At 47.4% G+C, this 22,321-nt stretch overlaps 1 protein-coding gene and 1 long non-coding RNA gene across 6 annotated transcripts in view; one reads left to right on the top strand and one right to left on the bottom strand.

Annotated features, from left to right (window-relative positions):
- PDE10A (phosphodiesterase 10A) overlaps positions 1-21,633 on the bottom strand; it is a 227,918-nt gene extending 206,285 nt beyond the window's left edge. For all 5 annotated transcript variants that reach the window (XM_029944403.1, XM_029944402.1, XM_029944400.1 and 2 more), the window contains exon 1: positions 21,348-21,633. In XM_029944403.1, the coding sequence (XP_029800263.1) occupies positions 21,348-21,363 (16 nt within the window). In that variant the 5' untranslated portion in view covers positions 21,364-21,633. The remainder of the gene's footprint in view (positions 1-21,347) is intronic.
- Positions 21,634-21,774: 141 nt separating this feature from the next.
- Positions 21,775-22,321, top strand: part of LOC115297077 — a 1,661-nt gene continuing 1,114 nt past the window's right edge. Inside the window, exon 1 of the long non-coding RNA XR_003911253.1 lies at positions 21,775-21,809. This is a non-coding gene — a long non-coding RNA (uncharacterized LOC115297077). The remainder of the gene's footprint in view (positions 21,810-22,321) is intronic.

The raw sequence follows: 22,321 nt of genomic DNA on the forward strand, positions 1-22,321 counted from the left end.
TCTCTCTCTCTCTCTGCCCACCCCCCACCCCCCACTGGTGCTCTCTTTCAAAAATAAACGTTAAAAAATTTTTTTTAAACACACCCAGCTTTAGTATGTAAAATACAGCAAAATGAGCAAGTCAAAATCCCATTCAAATTCCCAGATACTGCTGGTGGGAGTGCAGGTCGGGTCAGTCGTGTTGGAGAAGCATGTGGCAGCGTCTAGAGAAGGTGAACACAGCGTGTGCGGTCCCCCAACAATTCCGCCTCCGGCAACGCACACCTTCTGTCCGTCAGAACACATGGGCGCTGAAGAAGCACGGTGTCCAGCAGCCACCACTGAAAACCCCAGTCATCCAACAACAGTAGAATCAAAAAATAGGGGCACCCGGGGGGCCCAGTCAGTTGAGAGTCCGACTTCAGCTCAGGTCATGATCTCGCAGTTCGTGGCTTCGAGCCCCTCGTCGGGCTCTGTGCTGACAGCTCAGAGCCTGGAGCTGCTGCGGATTCTGTGTGTCCTTCTCTCTCTGCCCCTCCCCCATTCATTCTCTCTCTCTCTCTCTCTCTCTCTCTCTCTCTCTCAAAAATAAACAAGCATTAAAATACATAAAATACAATAATAAATAAAACTGCCCCACCAGGCACTGGAATGGCGTACAACAACGAGAACAAGCCAGCAACAACCGCGTGCGGCGAGACGGAGAGGCGCAGACAGCAGCTGGACAGAAGACAGGAGACACCGAGTGTGGGCGCCGCAGGACCCCACCTACCCAGGGCTTCCGTTTACCTACCACCTGGAAGAGGTCACAAACGGTCGTCCTTGGGGATGGCAACTGCAAGGGGGCAGAGTAGGCGCCTTGGAATCATTACTATTCCCACCCCCACTTTTCAGTCAAGGAGACTAAGATTCAGGAGGTGACATTCCTTACATTGAGTAAGTGGTAGGAATGGCATTCAAGTCCAGGTTTATGAAATTTTTAAAAACACACAGCCATGCGGGAGGTTGGGCAGCTCAGTGGATTAAATGTCTGACTCCTGCTTCCGACTCAGGTCAGGATCTCACAGTTAATGAGTTCAAGCCCCGTGTCAGGCTCTGCGCTGGCGGCGCGGGGCCAGCTTGGAAGTCTCTCCCCACTCCCCCCCACTGCCCCTCCCCCACTCGTTTGTGTGAATGTGCCATCTCTCTCAAAAATAAACAAAAATACACACACACAGAGTAGGTCTGCATGAAGACAGCGGACTGACAGCACCCCCCCCTCGCCTCCTCCCTACCACAGGAACACCTGTCTGTCGCTTCTCTGAGACCATCCCCCTCCCCCAGCCTCTCATCAGACTCAGTAACTAGCCTGTCTTAGGTTTACTTTTAAAACACTTTTTAAAAAATCCTCATTTGTGGAGGCTGAAGTGCCAGGCATTTTATCAGCCTTTTCTCAGTGCGGAGATGAGGGTTCCAGAGAGGAGTCATCCAGGGTCACGTAGCTAAAAATACTGAAACTCAGACCCACCCCCAAGACTTTCTGAATCTGAATCCCAACCTCTACTTACTATATTACGTTTCCACCTTTCATTTCACCTCATTGGTAGTGATCCGTTTACCTGTTTTGACCTCAAGACTCTGTTTCTTTGAAAGTCAAGGTTCTGGAACTTATTCACTTACATCACCTGCTCTAAATAAAGGGCCTGGCAAACAACAGGCGCTCAGTGAGGGTTTTCAAAGGAAAGGAGTAGTTAGTAGGTGCGATTTCCTTCTAAGACAAAAAGTACAGGTTCTACTCTACAGCGTCGGTGCTGATTAGATCCCTCAATATTCACCAAATGCCCGTGCCTCCAGAAACCCTGACATTTTCTGGAGAAATAACTAAAAACATGCGATTCTCTTACAAAGTTTAGAGGGTGGGGCTTGTCCAGCAGAGTAGCCATTAGGGACGTGGGCTTACTGAGCACGTGGAAAGCTGCTCCTCCAAAGTGCGGGAAAGTGCACGCTGGTTTCACGGACAACGGTACAAATGGAAAAAAGGAAAATATCTCATTGAGTAATCTCTGTACCAACTACATGCTAAAACTCTTACCTTGACTACATGTGCTAAGACTCTCTTTCCCAACACGGTAACAGCCATAGTTTCTGGGCTTAGGACGTGGACACCTGGACGGTGGCAGGGGGCTGGGAGGGGGGGGGACCACTCAACCCACTGCCTACCTTTAGCCCCTAGAGCCTCTGGCCTGGACAGCGGCTCAGCTCTGTGCTCCAGTTCATAAGTCCTGGCTTTTCCTCCCAGGAAGGGTAAAAACAAGACACTATGATGACTGACTAGGAGAAAAGTAAGGACTTGGGGAGTCGGGGAGACCTGGACCCCAAAAAGTTGCCTGAACATGTGGTAACTGTGCGACTTTGGGAAAACTATTTCATCTCTCTGGGTCTCAGTTTTATCTCCTCTGATAAAATAACACCTGCCTGATGGGATTCTATGATCATTAAATTTAAAAAAAAGGAACCAGGAACTCGCCAGCACTGCCCTGGGATCACTGGGGCAGATTTCTGTTCTCAGTCGAATGATATCTAGGGTCACATCGCTGAGTGAATGTTACTTAGAAAGCCCAGCGCCCATCTGTTATGTGCAGCTTTAAGAAAACCTGTGGTGTAAACATCTGAATTTACTACAAGGAGTTATCATATGCCTTATCATATGCTTTCCTGTGACTCACAAAAGAATTCAACATCTAGGTTTACCTTCCATATCAGATCAAATCTGCAAACCTCTGTGAAGGCTTCCGCCCAACAAAGGCTTTATTAAAAAGAGCGCACCTGCATCCAGGGGCGCACAGATCAGCCCTCTCCTGCTGTGGCGGGTGCCCCGAGGAGGAGGAACACGGCTGGGCCCGCCGACTGCGATGGCACACGTGCCACAGGGCTCCAAGAGAGCTGACGCGGACCTAACTGACTCGTGGCTGACCGGATCTCTATCTGCTGACGTTAATGAGTCAGTCTTTGAGGATACTATTGGTCTGAAGATACTTTTGACCTACATTTCCCGCAAATATTAAAGTTAAATAGGGGAGAGAGAAGTGTCACCAGGAGAGGACAGTGATGGGCCGTTTGGCTCAGGAAATGACACGGACAGTCAGGACCACATTCTACGTGCTGAGACACTGGGAAGTCGTAGGAGGTCACGTAAAAGGGTATATAATCCAAGGTGGCCGTGTCCTCTGGCAGCAGCTCCAGACTAAGAACTCTCTGAAAATCTAGGATTTTTTTTAGAAGGCAGAATGACTCTTTTAAATAACTGCATAAATTTTGTTCCCCAAAAAATGAACATGGAAAAAAAACGATTAGTCTGATCTGACATCTAAAACATGCAACCGTCTGACTACCCCCGTCCCCTTGCTTTAACGCAGTTGCCCCCACGAGAGAAACAGTCGAGATAAACAGGAGTGCCCCTCGTAGGAGTCACCGCAACGCCCATGATGTGCATTACCATATGCGTTCAGAAACACAAACATCAAAGTACAATTCCATTATTTTGCTATTTTCATATCAAGAAACTATTCTATCTAAGAGAAGTATGTACTCAGAACCAAAATCAACCTTCTCAAGTACTACTTCATTTTAAAATCGGAATCACTTAATTCTGTTTAATAAAAGTTAGAAACTTCCATCTCAACCCAAAAGAAGATTCAAAGTTTTCGTTGGAAGACCTAAGCTGTGTAGGACGTTCGGTGCATCAATTTTCCAAACACTGACTGACGTCTCTCTCCACACATAACGCATCTTCCAAGGCACAAACTACCACCGTATCCATCGTCTTTTCCCCAGAGCCTGCACTTACTGTTGACTTTTGTTCATATAAAGTCAACACAAACACTAAATTAGCAAATACCGAACCACTCATCATCCCCAGGGGGAAATAGAGGGTTAGGTTCCTGTGAACTTAGAGTCACAACATTCTCATCAGCTGATCAATACGTAGCCCTGGCTGATGTGTGTGTCTATGTAAAGATGCCTTGTTTCATATACGTTGTTGGTTCACCAACATTGAGATCACAACCCACTGCGGCTTCCGTAACATCCGCTTCTTCTCCATAGCGCACATCACAGCCCTTCTGTGCTGAAGGACGCCGGGGTCGATGGAGCCTGCGGGTCGCTTCAACGGCCAAATCACAAGTGAAAACACAAAAACGAGAAATACGCAGCATTAGATGTACCGGTTTTGTTTATGGACTGAGAACTGAAGCAAGGAGGCGGGGCGCCGCACCGTGTGCCCTCAGCCTGGCGTGCGCACGCAGGATGTCACGCCGTCCCCGCTCGCCTGGGTGCGTGTCCACAAAGGACAGCAACCGCGTGAATACTGATTTGGGGGATGAATGTGAGCGAGTAGACATCCGTGAATACAGAATCCGCAAATGATGAGGGCTGACCCTGTGTTCGCACAGTAGGCGCCTGATGAATGCTTTAGAACCGAAGGAGGAAGTGCTCCCATCACTTCTGGTAATTTCATGATTATGCTGATTATTATTAAAATAACTTGAGGCATGCCTGTTTTACACTGAATCCACCGGGGCAGAAAGCTGGACGCATCAAGACCCAGGCGACCTGTCAGCAGTCAGGCAGGCCGCCAGAGTCTGCGGGAACCAAGTCCTCTGCAAGCAGGTTCCTTTCTTTGTTGACTCTGCTAGCTCTTTGCTGATAAACATGCAAACACTGAGCAGCACGTGCCATGACATTCTGCTGGGAAACGAAGGACTCACGGCCTGCCGACAGACTGGACGGGAAGTTACCCACCACATCGGGCGTCGGCACATTGAAGACATTCATTCCTACGCTTCAGCGTCAATATCATGGCGATGGGTAAGACAATCACCCAGGGGACAGGAAGGTCAGAGTGCTGACAGGCCATAAGCTCTCTTCACACTCTGTCCCTGGAAAGACAGTTCTCTGATTTGTGACAGCCATTCCCAAACATGGCAATCTCCGAGAAGCACCACGCTTCACCTCTTAGACGAACTGATTTCACTCTCCAAACAAGTTCTCCCGCGTACGTGTTCGGCACCAGCTGATCTGCCTGCTCGGTCTCAGGGTCCACGGTCACACTACACCAGGCAGCAAACACAACAGAAGCTTTCAGCCACTTGCTTCCAATACACCTTTTCCTCTTTAGATCACATATAGGCCCCTCAACTTGCTACCCTGCGGTCAACACCTTGCCCCACAACGCAACAGCTGCTAATTCTTCACAGTGAATGAGCTGAGTCCTCCCCGGTGACCGAGGAGGGCCGGGATTCCGGTTCTGCACACTACTGGTGTAGACCTCCTGCACAGAGCAGTAAAGCTCAGCAGAATGGGGTCTTTATCTTTCCAGCGCCTCTCATTTCCTGAAAGGTTCATGAATGTCACCCATTAGCTCTAAAACTCCCAATTCCCTTCAACTCTGAATCGCTTTTATGATAGTAAGTTAAGGACTGAAGAAAAGCATTATTTTTCTGGTCACTGACACCAGCTAATTCACAGGACAAAACCCCATCCGAGAAAGACAGCCTGCCAGGGTTTCCTCGGAGCTCTGCACTTCCTGGCCTACTGAGCAAGTTATTTAATCTTTAAATGCCTCAATTTCCTCATCTGTAAAATGGAGCTGGCAATGTATCTACACCTCACAGGGCTGTTGTAATGATTAAATAAGGAGACTAGATTAAAACAGCCTAAAACAGTGCTCAGCAAATGCTGGCTATGGCCAACACACAGGTACAAAACATTAGTTTATGGAAGTCAAAAACCAAAATCCTGTGTTGCTATAAAGGCGGCCTCAGTAGAATATCATAGCTTAAGAATGCCACTGTAGACGGGGTGCCTGGGGGCTCCGCCTGTTGGTGCCTGACTTCAGCTCAGGTCATGATCTCATGGTTCACTGAGTTCAAGCCCCAGGATTGGCTCTGTGCTGAAAACGAGCTCAGAGCCTAGAGCCTGCTTTGAATCTGTCTCCCTCTCTCTCTGCCCCTCCCCTGTTTGGGCTCTGTCTCTCTCTCTCAAAATAAATAAACATTAAGAATGCAACTGTTGGAGCTCTGGCGGCGTGACCGGTTAGCGCGAGGTGCTTAGACAGCAGTACGTGCAGAAGAACGAAACTAGGAATTCAGTGACATTTCCAAGTTCCCAAAGCATTTTTTCAACTTCCTTGGTAGAGATGTTAAACAGATATTTCTGCTTCTAAATGGTTGTACATGCTAACTATTGTGATCTATACTTCTCATTGCTAACTTTATTCAACTAGGGTATATTTAGAAATGTAAGATTAGTCAATAATGTAGAACTTGAATTTCACTCATCTGACCTGATCTCAGGATTAGCAACTGAATCATTTTTGATAGATAACGAGCTAGGTTATTTATGTTTATGGACCCTTCATTTTGATATGAGCACCTTGGGCTCCCTTTTAAATTTTTTTTTGTTTATATATTTATTTTTTGAGAGAGAGAGCAAGCGAGCAAACTCTCGAGAGGCAGAAAGAGAGGGAAAGAGGGAACCCCAAGCAGGCTCCATGATGTCGGCACAGCTCAAACCCATGAACTGTAAGATCACGACCTAAGCTGACATCAAGAGTTAACGCTTAACCAACTGAGCCACCCAGGCGCCCCAACTGGGCTTTCTCTAACAAGGGAGTATAAAATTAAATTTGAATGTTATCTTTCCTCCTTTAGACTTTCATAATGAGCCACTGATATAGTTAACCAGACATTTTACTGGACGACATACTGCTCAGACTTTATCACTATAATGACAATTTGGCTCTAGAACATGTTCTGTCTAGATTTTTTTTTTTTAATGAGTAGAGAGAATATGTTTGGCATATGTACCAGTAGATTATCACCAGTCTTGAACCGTTAAATCCCATGAATCTAATGCCCCTCCATACTTCCGTGTAGACGCCAGGAAGTATGTTGAGACAAATGGCCTGCCAGGTGTTGTGCTGCTGAACGGATCCCGGGCCAGGCTCAGTCCCTCCGCCTCCCCCGGTGCCTAAAGGCAGAGGTGAAGGCGCAGATGTTGATGCACGCGTGTGTGAGTTTTTGTGCCGGTGACCCACGGAGCCACCCCGCTCATCCAGTCTGCCACGGTTCTTTTTTCACACACGCACACAAAATACCAAATGCCAAGCCTTGTAAGGGGCAACAAACATCACGGAGTACCATGCTTGATGAAGTAAACATATTTCTGCTAACAAATATCCATCCCTGCCAAACAATTCAGAAATAACACTAAACCATTTAAACAGACAGGAATCTGGCCTCCAGTCAAGAACAGCAATCACATGTTTAAAAGAGAAAGACTTCAGTAGAGCTGCTTTTTCAGACAAAGAGCCTTTTCCCACTCTGGCTCGATGTGTGGGAAAGGAGCCAACGGTGCTGCTTATCAGCCGCGTGACATCAGAGCCGGGCTGCGTGCGTCAGCCGCCCAGCGGGGACCCCGGGCTCATGGCAAAGGCCCCTGCGCTGCTTACCTTACTGGCTCGCAGTGTCCGCGGCTCCAACCAGCACCGTGTGAGCCGAGAGGAAGGGGGGTGACCGCGCGGGTGGGGTGCAGGCTCAAGTCGTGAGCTAAGCAGGTTTGAGCCGCTCGTTAATGACACCAACAGTCCAACATACTACATTAATTATTACAGACGTCTCTGCCCTCCAATTCGACCTCTGAAGAGAGTGTTTGCTTTTTACAAAGGTGCCCTATTCGACAGCTCTCTCCACTTGTGCAGACGAATGTCAGAGTTCTGGTTCCAGAAGAGCATTCCATTAAACTCCATATAGAAGAGTTAAAGAGATGGCAATTTGTTAGAAAATGTGCCTGTAACGCTTACATTAGCTCCATTAAAACAGGAGTTTGGGGGCTGAGAATCAGATTAAAAGTGCTTTCAAGTGCTTGCCCATGTCTGCTTCTGGAAACACAAGGTCTGAAAGGCAGGTGGAGGCACACCCAGAGACCATGGGCTCAGTCACATCCCTCCAATCAGGAGTGAGAACTTCCTGAAGAGAAAAACTACCTTATAAAAACTACCCACGATTAGTTTTTAAAAACACTTGACGTAAAATTATCCTAAATTTTTGATATTTGAAGAAACACCATCCTTGCTAAGTAAAAATTAGTTCTGTGATGTAATAAGCTTATGTTTTGAATATCCAAAACAAAAGAACTTATTTACTAGTTTCAACTCAGCTTGGATGTCAAATAGTTCTCTATTAAAAAACCATCCTGTGCTTATTCTGTGATTTCCAGCCGCCTCCACTGACTGCACTGCACGCACTACAGTCATCCCACTGGCGCTGCCAATAAAACAGACCGAAGACATTACAAACCTGCTGCTTATTATTCCTTCACGCTTACGGGTTAAACTGAAATAAATATAATTAACTTGCACCCAGATACTCCACTATACGGGTTGGAAGTCACGGCCGCGTATAAATCTTGTTCTCTGCTTCCAGGACAGAAGTCCCCTTGCTACCCATTCCTTCCATTAGGGGCTGAAAGATGTCCCCACAAAATTCTAGGTCAAAGCTCTAGCCCTCAGTGGGATGGCACCTGGAGATGCGGCTCCTGGGAGGAGATGAGCTCCCGCGAGGGGGGCCCACAGGGCGGGGTTGGCGCCCGTCTGCAAAGAGACGCCCTGTGAGCACGAGGCAAGGAGAGGGCCACCTGCAGGCCAGGAAGAGAACTCTCATCAGGAAGGGGAAGATCTGTACCTCGATCCTGGACTCGCAGCCAGAACCGTGCGAACAGGTGTCTGCTCTGTCGGCCCCCACGTGCAGGGTGCCTTCCCCCAGCAGCCGAGCAGGCCAACACAGGTGCTCCTGTCCTCACACTCGGTCCTCCTCTCGTTCCTGGGGAGTCGGCCCGGCCCTCGCCTACACACTCCTGTCCCTGGCCCCTGCCTTCTCGGCCATCTCCAACGCCCTACTGAGTTGGAAGACCTTGGCCAATCATCACAATCGTGCCTCCGCTACCTCCGAGGAGCCCCTTGCTTCTCCCCGCCCTACCTCACTGGCCTTTCTAATTGTTGAGAGAAGACCGCACGGCTGTGCCAAATCCCGTTTCTCCCTGGATGACGCCGTGTCCCAGTCCCGCGGCAGCAGAACAAAGAACATTCCATCACATTCCATCACTCGTCCGCATCCACACACATCCTTGTCTCCGACATCTAGCCTATTTTTATTTCTGAGAGGGTCTTTCCCTTTTCGTCCTCACATCTCTCTGAATCATCACCCACGGCCTACCTTCTCGCTTGCCCCAGCCAGCTCTCCCCCGAGGGCCCAGGAGATCCCTTCTTTGCTTTGCTCACTCAGCTATCCCTGTCCGCATCTCAGGTCCTCAAACTCTCTCCATCCCCTTCTCAGAGATGCCTAACGCCCTCGGGCACCCCCCAATCCCCAAACGACAACCACCAAGCTTCCTTCAGGCTGGGGAAAACTCATCACACATTCTCTTTTTCCTTCTTCCACTGTCTGGTGCTCACTGTCCTGCCCTTCATTCCGATTCGTGCCTCCGTCACCACACTGACATCAGACCCCAGCACTGCGCTGGAAAGGCTTTCGGAGATGCGAGCCGACCCTCCCTGGGCAGCTCAACCCGATGATCTCAGCCTCCCCGCGGCCTCAGTCTTCACCCGCTCAGACTCAGCCACATCAGATATTAGTAACCAATCCCGTGCTTCCCTGATAACTTCTCCTACATAATACAGCAGAGAAGGTCAATTATCCAGCAATCAACTCGCCTAAAGCAAATCAGTCATGACATAGACTGCCCATCCTACAACAGCCAGCTAGAACTTCACAGACATACTCAAAATCTCTTAAGACCCATCCAATATCACGGCATTCTGTGGGGCCAGCGCAGACCTACCTGCGCGGCTGGGTCCACCCAGCCCCCACCCGGCGCCCTCCGCGCCCTCCACACCCTCCGCGGCTCAACAACCGCCATAATCCACCGCCTGGCAGGTGGGCGGGGGCACTTCCGGTGGCGTCGCGCGCACGCCGGAAGTGCCGCCCAGCTGCTTGCGGCTCCCGGGCCACGAGGTTTCCTTCGACCGAAGTGCGCACGCGGCCTGGAGTCGGGGACCCGCGGCCGGAGGACCGCCTCAAGAAACAGGAACACCCGGCAGGCTGTTTAAACACGTACACCCCCGGCTCCTCCCGCCCCTCCTGGCCTCTTCCGTCACCCCCCCCACCCCCCGGCTGAAAAGAGGGACCTCGAGAACCCTCTCTGGGGAACACGGGGATGCCACTCGGTGGGCTGCGGCGAGGTGCAGGTGCACCGGACTTAGTAACCTGCTGGGTTCCCGCAGTGCGCGAAGCCCCAGGCCCGGGGAAGCCGCATCCCTGTGCGTTCAGCGGCCACGGGTGTCTTGTTACGCGCGTTCTTACACTGTTAGGTCATTTCTAATGGGGGACTCTTTGCCCCTCCCCCAGCCCCTCTCCTCCCGGCAAGATCCAAGAGTGACTTTCTAAGATCCTCCTCTGCGAAGGCTATGACCCAGTGGAACAATGACAGTATTGTAGGGTGGGAGCAAAGTGCATTTTAAGTGAAAGGACAATAATCTGTTTTTTAAAATGCAGCATTTAGTCAGTTCCTCGCTGTTTCAGAACAAAGGGGAAAAACTCTTCTGAGATATGGAAGCACCTCCATGACCTGGAGCCAAACACACGGTCCCCTCCGACTCCCTGTTCACCTTTGCTCTGACTTTTGGTAACTGCGACCCTCAACCCTCTCCTTCCAAATATACATGACCCCCTCGGCCACCGACCTTTCTCTACTTCGGCTCTTACATGCATAATACAAAGTCACTGTCTCCACCTGATTTCCCTCCAGGTCTGCCGTAAAGTTCTGTCTGAAAGTCAACCACGTGTGTGCAGCGACTCTGCGAGACAATGTGAGACGTCAGTGCCCCTCGGGCCTTAAGATGTTCATAGTCAGACCACCCAGAGCAGAGCATTGAAACGACTGTGAAAGACGCGTAAAGGAAAAGGGAGAAAATCACCAGACTCCCTAGCTGACTGCAGGTGGACCCACGGGAATGACAGTGAAGATAAACCCGGATTTTCCACCTTGAGTAGTTTTGTGAATGACACCACTGCCTAATGGGAAAGAACATGAGAACTTCAAACCTGGATGGGTTAAATTCTACAGTTTTTAGAATACTAAGAAAAACATGATGAAAATAGATCTTAATTTCCTCTTTAGCTCCCTTATAATGACAGTAAGGAAGAAAACTGAGTAAAAGAGCCTGCCAACTGTCCAGTTGTAACTTGCCATATCTCTTAATGCTGGTAAAAATAGACAGGCTGAGCTGTCCATTGAAGGCTTATACTTGAGAAGAACAGTTTGGACCATTTAATACTAATCTGAGTTACCAGCACGCTTTGACAGAGGGTTAGTGCTGTGGAATGAATGTATGTGTTCCCTGGAAGTCTTATGCTGAAGCCCTAACCTCCAGTGTTTGAGTGCTTGGAGGGGACGCCTTTGGGAGGTAATGAACTCGAGACAAGGTGAGCGCTCCGGAAGAGACAGGAAAGACTCACCCTCTCTCTCTGCCATGTGAGGATAATGGAGGAAGGCGGCCGTCTGCAAACCAGGAAGTTAGCTCTCAGTAGGAACCGAATCCGCCTGCACCTCCAGAATCAGCCTGCGCCCCCAGAAGGGAGGCACACAAATGTCTGTGGCTTAGGCCACCCAGCCTACGGTATGTGTAACAGCAGCCCAGACTGAGTACGAGAGAAATATGCGTGTCACTTAAAAGGTATGATAAACAGAAGAAACAAAACAGCGAATTTCTCGTAATGTGCTAAGGCATTCAAGCTTTGAGAATTTTCCTTTGATGATTTTGATGAGCAAAAGTGCTAAATCCTACTTGGGCTGAGGATTAATTTATTCCTTTTGTCACAAAGATGTGTATGGCCTTACTAAACTGATCTCATATTTAGAGCAGAAAAAAGGAATCAATCAGTAGTTTTAAAAGGAGCATTGACCAGAAGTCCAAGGACAAGGAATTTTGTTCTGGTGATTTCACGTACTTGCCACACAAGCCTAGAAAAATCGCTAAAGGTAATTTTAGTGATTTTGCTTCTATCTATCTCTTCACTCAACAACGCATTGATTTGTCCATTCAACAATTGTTTTTGAGCACCAACAATATGCTAGGTACTAGAAATCTAGAGATAATAAAAACAGGGTCCTTGGGGCATCTGGGTGGCTCAGCTGGTTAAGCATCTGACTTCAGCTCAGCTCATGATCTCACAGTTCATGAGTTCGAGCCCCGTGTCAGGCTCTGTGCTGACAGCTCGGGGCCTAGAGCCTGCTTGGGATTCTGTGTCTCTCTCTTTCTCTGCTCCTTCCCCGCCCTCTATCTCTCTTTCAAAAATAAATAAACATTAAGAAGACTAAAATAAAATAAAATAAAAACAGGGCCCTTGCCTCTGACTCACGCTGAAGAGGTCGCATGGAGATCAAAGACGTGAGCAATGTCTGACCCGCCTACTTCCCAGGGCTGCTGTGAAGCTTTAACAAACTAGCTGGGAAGTGTTTTCAGAACATAAAGCTCCACACAGATAAGGTGCTAATGTTGCAAGGCATATATGTTCGTCAGAAGAGCAGAGTTCTTCGTGCAGGCCATTTGAGCTGTCATTACTAAGCTTGATAAGGTTTCTAGAAGTACAAAGCAATACAACAAAAATTAAGTGAACGCAGCAAAAGTGTTAAAAGTCAATGCAAGTTTAAAAGAACAAAACCAATGGGAAAATAAAAACGATATGAGGAAAGCCTCATAAACAGAAGCGGATGTTTTAAATCATTATCCTTCAGAAATCTCTGTCAGTTTAATAACAAGTTAAAGATCCGTATTTCAAATGAAGTACATTTTTCTAAGGTGAATTTGGTCTTATCAAATGATGTACTCAGTCTTGATAAATCTACCTATGTTTAAAAGCACAATAAAAAATGAAATTTAAACCAAAGGTTGCTGAGAACGCATAGTGAATATAAAAATTAGACTCAACTCAAAAGAATGAAAATCATACATATACCAAAGGAGACAACACGGATTCATGAATCATGGGAATAGATGCCCAAAAAACTCCAAATTTTACCCTCTGGGGATTTTTATGAGCTATATAATCAAGTACAGATGATCCTTTCTGAACTTTCATTTCTTGAACTTCTTTATTTACTTGGCCATTTCAAATTGTTATACACTCAAAAATTAAAGCAATATAAAGAAGAATACATTGAGAAGTCCCATTCCCACCAGGCCCCCTGCCAACACACACACAGTTATAATTTCCTGTGTATCTTCCCAGTGTTTTCAAGTAGCAAATAATGAACTTTCATGAATACAAGCAAAGCATGTCAAATGTATCCACCACCAAATACCAGCTTTCAGAGCTGCTTGATTTATGCAAAGCTTTCCTGAGCCAACGGCATACCATAATACAAGTCAACAGCTGCTGAGTGCCTACTATGTGCCAGGCACTAGTCTAATCACTTTCCATTTATTACATTATTTAACTTTCAAAATAACCCTATGATAGATTTGCTATTATTATGTCTACATCTTACGCAGAAGAGGAAAAGAAGACTATGAGATTAACTGGCTGAAGTTTACACAGCAAATGAGTAACTCAGCCATGTTTCAAATGAGTGTGTCTTCAGATTCCATGGTCCCTAATTCCTACTTTCCCACTACCTCTCAACCTTACTGCCTCTCAACAGTTCATAGGTTAAAAATCAAATACTGTGGTTGGCCAAAAAGTGACCTCCCAAAGGATAGCCATTGTCTAATCCCCGGAACCTATGAATGCTACTTCATATGGTGAAACATGGAATGAAGATTTTGAGAGGACGAGCTTGGCCTGGATGACCAGGTGGGCCCCGGATGCTGACGCTGCCATGGCGTGCCCCAGCGCTACGGGCTCCAGGAACTCGCTTCACAGGAAAGCGGGAGGAAAACGGCAGGAAAGCACGAATTGCCTTAAAGTTTATACGGGGAGAAACCCAGCAGAACAATTCAAGGAGAACGCTGCACACCAAACACTGGGCTCTCAAATTTAAATTCAATAGCTAAATGGCTCCTTCTGAGCAGCAGTTTAAGGAAAATAAAACAAGGAGTTTCCTTTCGGCTCTCAGGTCTTCGATGGAGAGAAGTTATTTTTGCTATAGACGCTTAGCATTTATTCCCTAAGAAGATGAAGAAATGTCTCATCCATTTCACTGTTTCATTAACACTAGCAGGACTGATACAAAAATGAATCACTGCATGTTTTGTCAAGTCAGAATTGGAAGATACCTAGCAGTTAGCAAACTCCAGGCCCACCCATCGTGACTGAGGGCCAAATGTGAGGAAAACTCCAGGCGCGGACCTTACAAGGGAAGAGACTTTATCAGGCGGGCAGGGGGCGGACCTTATTTTCATAGAGCACCTGAGAGCAGAGTTAGAAAAGACTGAAACATACACAAGCTACTACACACCTTGAAGTTTTTACAAAAAGCATGAACAAATCTACCAAAATGTTTGGATTTCCTAGAAATAACGAACAGGATTTAGTCAATCAATCTTAAAGCATACAGCTTGGTAGAATGCTACATTTAATGCGAGCCTTCAAAGGCTTCCTCCAAAAAGCCTTTCTGGTCCTAATCTGTCAGAAGATCACGTCTGACGTTGGATAAACTGACTTTAAATCCATCAGCCAGTAAGGTGGTGGTTTCCCCCACTTTAAAGCATGAATGGTCTCCTCCTTCCCTGATTCGTACAATGGAAGAATGAGGCATAGCAAGTACTCTGGGAAAGCACCGTTCAAAACCAGACCAAACCAAGACTTGCTTTTCACGTGTCTTCCAGGAAAAAGAAGTGATTATTTCTGCCTTTCGAGAATTGCTGCAAACTGCAGAGGTTAAATGAAGAGAAGCACCTCATAAAGATCTCCGCACCCAGAAATACCCAGAAAACCCTGCTGCCAGCGAACTCGGAGCCGTGCAGGGCACAGAATCCAGATGAGGTTCACCACTCCAAGTGCAGTGCTCCCTTACCGTTCTGTTCCTGTTGCCAATCCTATGACACTAGGTGACTCCCTTCTGTTTTGACACATTAGCCTTTGCACACTTACCAACCAGAAATGCTATCTTCTGTTCTGAAGGTAATTTATAAAGTTGACAAATACTGCCTTAAAAACTGGATGGTTTGGGGGCACCTGAGTCGCTCAGTCGGTTAAGCGTCCAACTTTGGTTTGTGAGTTTGAGCCCTGCATTGGGCTCTGTGCTATCAGCTCAGACCCTGGAGCCTCCCTCAGATTCTGTGTCTCCGTCTCTCTCTGCCTTTCCTCCACTCATGCTCTGTCTCTCTCTGTCTCAAAAATGAATAAACATTAAAAATAAAACTGGATGATTTTTCTTTTCAACTACACATCTATTACATTTCAAATTAAGTTATTCTTATTATAAGAGACACCAGGAGAAAATACCTCTCCCATCTCAACTCCTCCCCTACTGTGGCTTAATATCAGAGCAACATCTTGGTATTAAACTATTGAGGAGTGAGAGAAGTGAACTTACTGGGTCCCCTGCCATCAAAGCCAGTGTTTTAAAAAACAGTTCAAGGTAAACATGAAGTAAAATGCCTTCATTTAAGCTACATTTGAGTCTCTGCATAGACACTAGAAATGAGTTAAATTTAAAAAGCGTTGTTTTAAGTGTAGACGTGTAACTCAATCACAACGACCATGAGGAAATCATAGATTTCAGTTATTTCCCCTCAATTAACAAAGTGTTTAAATCAAAATAAATGAGGAAATGGGACAGAGTTGCTTTGCCCAGAGACTTTCTCGTCATACCATGGTGGTCATCTGGATTCTAAGAGCATAACGCAAGGCAAGAGTATGTTTACTGGGAAGAGAAGGAGCAGGGGCGGGGTGAAAGAGGGAAAGCTGGAAGCACGGCGGTGTAAAGCGGCGCGGCCGCCTTCGTGTCTGCGAATCGAGCAGCAGCGCACTGGGGCCTCTCCCGGCCCCCAGGACAGCCGGCGCAGATCAGGCGCTTTCCCTGCGGTACTCCCAGCGCGCCCTTGTTCTGATTTCAAGGCCGGACTTGGAATAAGGCTTAAGTCCTGTACTTGCAATAAAACTGGGGCGGCTGTAGTCCGGTGTGGGCGCGAACTCATCTGGGTGTTGCTGGCTTGGCTCTGCTGCCGTGAGCCTGGCGGGGCCGCGCTCTCTCTCGAGGCCCGGGGTTCCCAGGAGCGAGGGGCGCAGGCGGGCCGGGCGGCGGGCCGGGATGAGAGCTGCCCGCGGGACCCAGCCGGCCGCCCGCTCTGCATCCGCGCCAAAAGGCAAGGTCAAACTCACCTCACACTTGAGACACACAAGCCAAGAGCTCAAACAGCTCCTCAAAAGATACCTAAAAATGTTGCTGTAGCCGCTGAATACACAGTAGCCTGACAGAAATTAGGAATATAGCCTTCCTGGGGCTGCTTTCCGCGGGTTTATGCAGTTTGCCAGAAGAGAGGAACTTAATCCACAAAGCTGACCATTCACTCGTCAGTGCTTTCTGTTTAAGGGACTGCATGATGCGTTTATAAAAAACAGATTCAAATATCTATTTTAAAATACAAATAGACATAAATGCTATTATCACATTTAAAAAAACACTCATTATAGTATAATCGGTTTTAATTGAAATCCATACATATATGTGTATATATTATGTGTGTATATATACACACATAATAAAGTTCAAAATGCCCTAATTAGGAAAGTTGATATGACTCAATATTCTAAAATGAGCAAAAGCAGCATGAATATGGGATACTACAATAAAATAATTTTTAAAAATAAAATAATTCATATCTTGATTATTACATCAACACAATCTACAGCTAATATTAGGACATTACATAAGTCACATTACAATATCTTTAAAGCCTTATATTAAATATTTGTTTTAATAAAGGGATTTTGATTATATCTTTAAAAAATTTAAAAAGGCAAATGTACTCCCCAACTATTCATCCTATAAGGACACTAATAGCATAAGTCACGTAGGTCATTCTGAATCAGTTAAGGATGCAAAAGAGTATCAAGTCAAAATTCTAGACTTATTAAAAACTTTCCTCAGATTTCTTATTCTATCATAGCCCCCGAAACCAATTATTCTAAGTGAGCTAAATCATATTAACACTTGTACCATGAGATGAGATTCCTACTCATCTATACGAGCCTGTAGCACATAAGCGTTCTTATCTTTAAAATTTTCTTAACATTTATTTTTGAGAGACATAGAGAGACAGATCATGAGCAGGAGAGAAGCAGAGAGAGAGAGGAACACACAGAATCTGAAGCAAGCTCCAGGCTGAGCTGTCAGCACAGAGCCCGACACGGGGCTCGAACCCACGAACTGTGAGATCATGACCTGAGCTGAAGTCAGACGCTCAACTGACTGAGCCACCCAGGTGCCCCAGTACACAAGCTTTCTATTAATTGCTTTCTACACGGATTACTTGATATAATAATTTTTTTCATTCCTGGTAAGGAAGAACTCTGTGATATTAGTTTTGATTTTGAGAGAGCAGTAGTTAATAAATAAACTTATTAAACGAATATATACATTTTTAGCTTTAAATACTGAAAACCCTTAAAAGTACTAATACCCAAGGTTCAGTGAGCACATCTAGGACTCAAGTAAGTCTTCATTACTAAATACCCTTTCTCCATTAACAGGACCAGGGCTCCCTGGAGAAATGGCTGATTCCCGGTATGAAATAGGAAAACAAAAGTAATTATGGAAAAACCCATGCTAGAAGGCCAAGGAATATCTAAGGCTACCAGGCAGTACATGGAATGGACCAAGGAAATGTTTTGCAAGGATTCACATGGGCCAGATCTGGGGCATTTTGAGGATCAGAAACAATATATATAGCAATGGACTGTGATACATGAAGTATAAAAGGAAAATGGACACATGTGGTACTGTATTACTGTACACTGAAATGTAAAAGAAAATCAAAGTCCATAGTGATTCCCAAAGTAAAACAAGGAAGGGGGAAGCTCTTCTTTATGGGATAATTCAAAATTTAAATGAGGAAGGAGTAGCATTTTTCAAAAAACATCCTTTTGTGAACCTCAAAGTCATAGTTCAAATAAAGATAATCAATGAATGCTAAACCCGTGTGAATAACAGGGGTGAGAGCTGGTGTTCACATGGCTTGTTACAAAGGAGAAAAGATGCCTTTACAGTAGAGACATCTGGCGGACACCGACTGAACCGAAGAGCAAATTTAGCAGCACTAAAAATAGAACTGACATCACGTGATACAGTGAAAATGTGTGCAGAGAACCATATACTCTCCTGCAGAATTTGAAGGAGAAGTAGCAGGAGGGAAGGCTGGAATAAAGCCCCGGATGGTGAAGTAGGGATTATCTCCAACCTGTGGATGAAGAAACGGAAATCCAGGATCTCACCACTGGCAACGTTGAAATTTGAACCAGGTCCTTCCGGGCCTAAAACCCAGATTCTTTTGACTGCAGGAGCCTGGCAATCTCAACCTGATCATCCATTCTCCCACATTTTGCAAAGAAACTTGGCCAAAACTTTGATACTCTCCTTCACAACTTTCTCCCCAGCTCCACACCCAAAGCATCAGGAAATCCTGTTGGCTGTACCTTTAAAATATATTCACAGCCCCACCACGGCTCGTCCAGTCGACTGACTCCACTGTAGCCCAGGCCACCGTCATCCTTTGCCCAGAATGTCCACTGGCCGCCTAACCCGTCTCCCTGTGTCAGCTTCTCAGTGCAGAAGCCGGGTGATTTTAGTAAGACAGACAGGTCACTTCTCTCCTTAAAACTCTTGAACGGCTTCCTGTGTTACTTAAAGGACAGACAAAACTTGTCATGGGTTCTGAACACCCTATACAGTCCTCGCTTTTCCCCCTTCCTCGCTCCCTGACCTCTCTGCATTGCCTCCAAATATTCCAGCCATGCTCTCAGGTCAGGTTTTCACGCTTTCTCTTTGTTCCCTCTGAAACCCTGTGGCCAGCGATCTGCATGGCTCACCTGCCTAAAATCTTCACTCAGATCGTACCTTCTTGGTGCGACCTTCCCTGCTTGTATCAGAAGTGTAAGTATACTCCGTCTCCCCCTCCCTGTCACACTTTCCTCCATAGCACGTACCTCCAACCTGATGTGCTATTTATTTTTTTTAATGTTTATTCATTTTTTGAGAGACAAAGAGAGACAGAGCATGAGCAGAGGAAGGGCAGAGAGAGAGGCAGACACAGAATCTGAAGCAGGCTCCAGGCTCCGAGCTGTCGGCACAGAGCCCGACGCGGGGCACCTGGGGGTGGCTCAGTCGGTTCAGGATCCGACTCTTGATTTCAGCTCAAGCCATAATCTCACGGGTTTCTGAGTTCAAGCTCCGTGTCGGGCTCTCCAGTACAGAGCCTGCTAGGGATTCTCTCTCTCCTCTCTCTGCCCCTCCCCTGTGCACTCTCTCTCTTTTTCTCTGTCTCTCAAAATAAATAAACTCTAAAAAAAAAAAAGCCCAACACTTTAAAAAGACTTTTTTCCCCACTTATTTTCTGTTGAGGTAAAAACCCAAACCAGCCAATGCACGGGCTAATTAAAATACCCATATATATTTTGGCAACTCTTTAATTGCATTTCAGAATGGTTAAAATTTCATTCTGCAAAAGTTGAGAAGGAAACTTTATTACTCGTCATTGAATTTTTGTTCTTATTTCCACATTTTGGAGAGAGATCACTCCATATGACTAGCTATATCAAAGATATCTTAAAAATATAACTTTTAAGACTTATGGGCAAACCCACTGGTAACTTACTGTCAGAGTTTGCTTTTCCTTTTTTCTTTTTTTTTAATGTTTTACTTATTTTTGAGACAGAGACAGAGCATGAGAGGGGGAGTGCAGAGAGAAGGAGACACAGAATCCGAAGCAGCTCCAGGATCTGAGCTGTCAGCACAAAGCCCAACAAGGGGCTTGAACCCACGAATGTGAGACCATGACCTGAGCCGAAGTCGGATGCTTAAATGACTGAGCCACCTAGGCGCCCCCAGAGTTACCTTTTCAAACAAGAAAAGCAACTGACAAAATACCTTTTAGCAAAACTGTACTTAAAACCTGCCAAACTTAAAGCATTTGTCCAGAAGTTGTTCCCCATTATGATAAAGGAAGTTCTTCCCCTGATCTGTAAGGAAGGTACAAATGAGTGACATTGGGCAATGGGCTCGTGCTAAGGTTCAGATGTGAAAAATGGTCATAATAATAAGAGCAATCTCGTAAGGATTATTGTAAAGAATAATAAAGAGAATGGGTGTAAAACTTCTAATATCCGGTCTAGAACGTGATTGTTGCTCAACAAATGGCTCCTTGGGTCCTTCCATTTTCAGCTTCGCTCAGACAGTGAGTAGAATCACAAACCCATTTTCAGGGAAGAAAAGTTCCATCATCTCCACACTTTTTCAAATTAACCAAGAAGACTCTACGTTACTAATCCTGGACGAGCGGTTAGAAATGTGCCTTGTTACGAGCCAGGAGCGCAGCTACGGACCTCAGAGACAAATCCGTCATGACTGCCCTTGCACTGGCTCATCCTCTCTCGTCTCTGGAAGAGATCTCCAGATGTCTCCCTGGAATGCTTTGCTCCCACCTGCCGCCTCCCCCAGATGTGCCCTCCAGCCCTTCAAAGAGGTGAGATGCCAGCCCTTCCAGAAAGTTCCTCAACATCAGCCCAAACTCCAAGCCAGACAACCTAACGTCTTCTGATCTCTTCTCCACTCCAGTTACTTCCAGAACTGCTGCCTTACAGGACCATCAGGGATGAACTTTAAAGAACACAACAATCAGAAGAATTTTAGATGGACTCCTCTCTAGTGGGACCGCCTGGGGCTCCAACACATGTGTGACAGGCGCTCAGCCGAAAAATAACGCAGGCAGAGACCGGGCACAGGGCCTGGCGGCCTTGACCTTCAGAAGGCAGCCAGACCTGGACCTGCGCACGCAGTCCTCAGTTTACCTCCCTCACTTGCAATCAGATGCAAATCGCGGCACAAATGCACGGCTTCCTTCCTGCTGTCGGACAGACAGCATCCCAGCCAGGGGTGAACTCGGCCCCGTGGGTCCCCCTTGAGCACCTCGGAAAAATGGACAGCCGGAGGAAACCGTAAAGCCACCACCTTGGTCACCCACCCCACACTGACTAGGAAGGTCTTAGGGGCGCCCGTTTCCCAGCCACTTAGAGAACCCAGGGTCCTGAACCAGACGTCACCGAGCGCCCGGCAGCCCGTAACTGCCTAATGAGCACTCGCCGCAGCATCGTTTGAGCAAGCCCCCTCCTCACCATGTAACGTTGCCATGCCACGGGAAGCCACTGACTGCCAGGACTCGCGGGCGGGAACAGGGACGCTCGGGCCACCAGCCCGGAGCCTCTACGCAGGCCTCGCTGGTCCCTCGGGCAGCCTGACTCCCCTGGGCCACACTGGGCACACGGGCAGTGCTGGGGGCAGAGACGGCACAAGCCGTCAAGTCACATCCTTTCTGCGAAGAGTCACAGCCGACACCAGCGGCGTCTTCTCCTGCCCAGCTCCCGTGGGCCCTGGCCCACCAACTGCCCTCCAACAGATTCCAACTGCTGAGGCAACAGATTCCAACTGCCGAGGCTGAGGACAAGCTGGTTCCCTTCGGCGCCGTTGACATCACACTCCCCGCTGACATCACAGTCCCCGCCTGGAATCCTCACCTCCCCACACCCCACACCCCTGCCCACCAGAGGCGTCTGGCGCAGGTGACACTTCCCACCCAGGTGGGCATCTGACCCCTGGCACTCCATCGTTTTCGCCCCTCCAGGAATCCAGGGAAGGCACAACGGGGGGGTGGGCCCATGGCCAAGAGAGCCTGCAGACGCCCTGGGGTGCAAACCAGCCTGCAGGGAGAGAGAGCAGCAAGGGCCCAAGCACGGCTGTCTAGGAAAGTGGCAGCGCGTGAGTTCCCTGTCAAGTGAGGCTGGGAGATCAGGGTGAAAACCCAGTGAGAAAGTGGGTTGTCACGTCAGGGTCTTTATTTCTATTTAAGAAGCTAAACTCTGTGTGTGTGTGTGTGTGTGTGTGTGTGTGTGTGTGTGTCCTAATGTGTCCTTCACCTTACAACATCGTGACTCTTCCCTGCGGGCTCACTGTGACAGAATCAGAGCACCTCCCCCCCTCCTCCCGTAATACCCCCCTCCCCCCTCTCCCTTCCCCCGTAGGACCCCCCTCCCCCCTCCCTCCCCCCGTAGGACCATCCTCCCTCCCCCCTTCCCCCTGTAGGACCCCCCTC

This window comes from Suricata suricatta, chromosome 7, assembly GCF_006229205.1.
Source record: "Suricata suricatta isolate VVHF042 chromosome 7, meerkat_22Aug2017_6uvM2_HiC, whole genome shotgun sequence".
NCBI classification, from domain to species: domain Eukaryota; kingdom Metazoa; phylum Chordata; class Mammalia; order Carnivora; family Herpestidae; genus Suricata; species Suricata suricatta.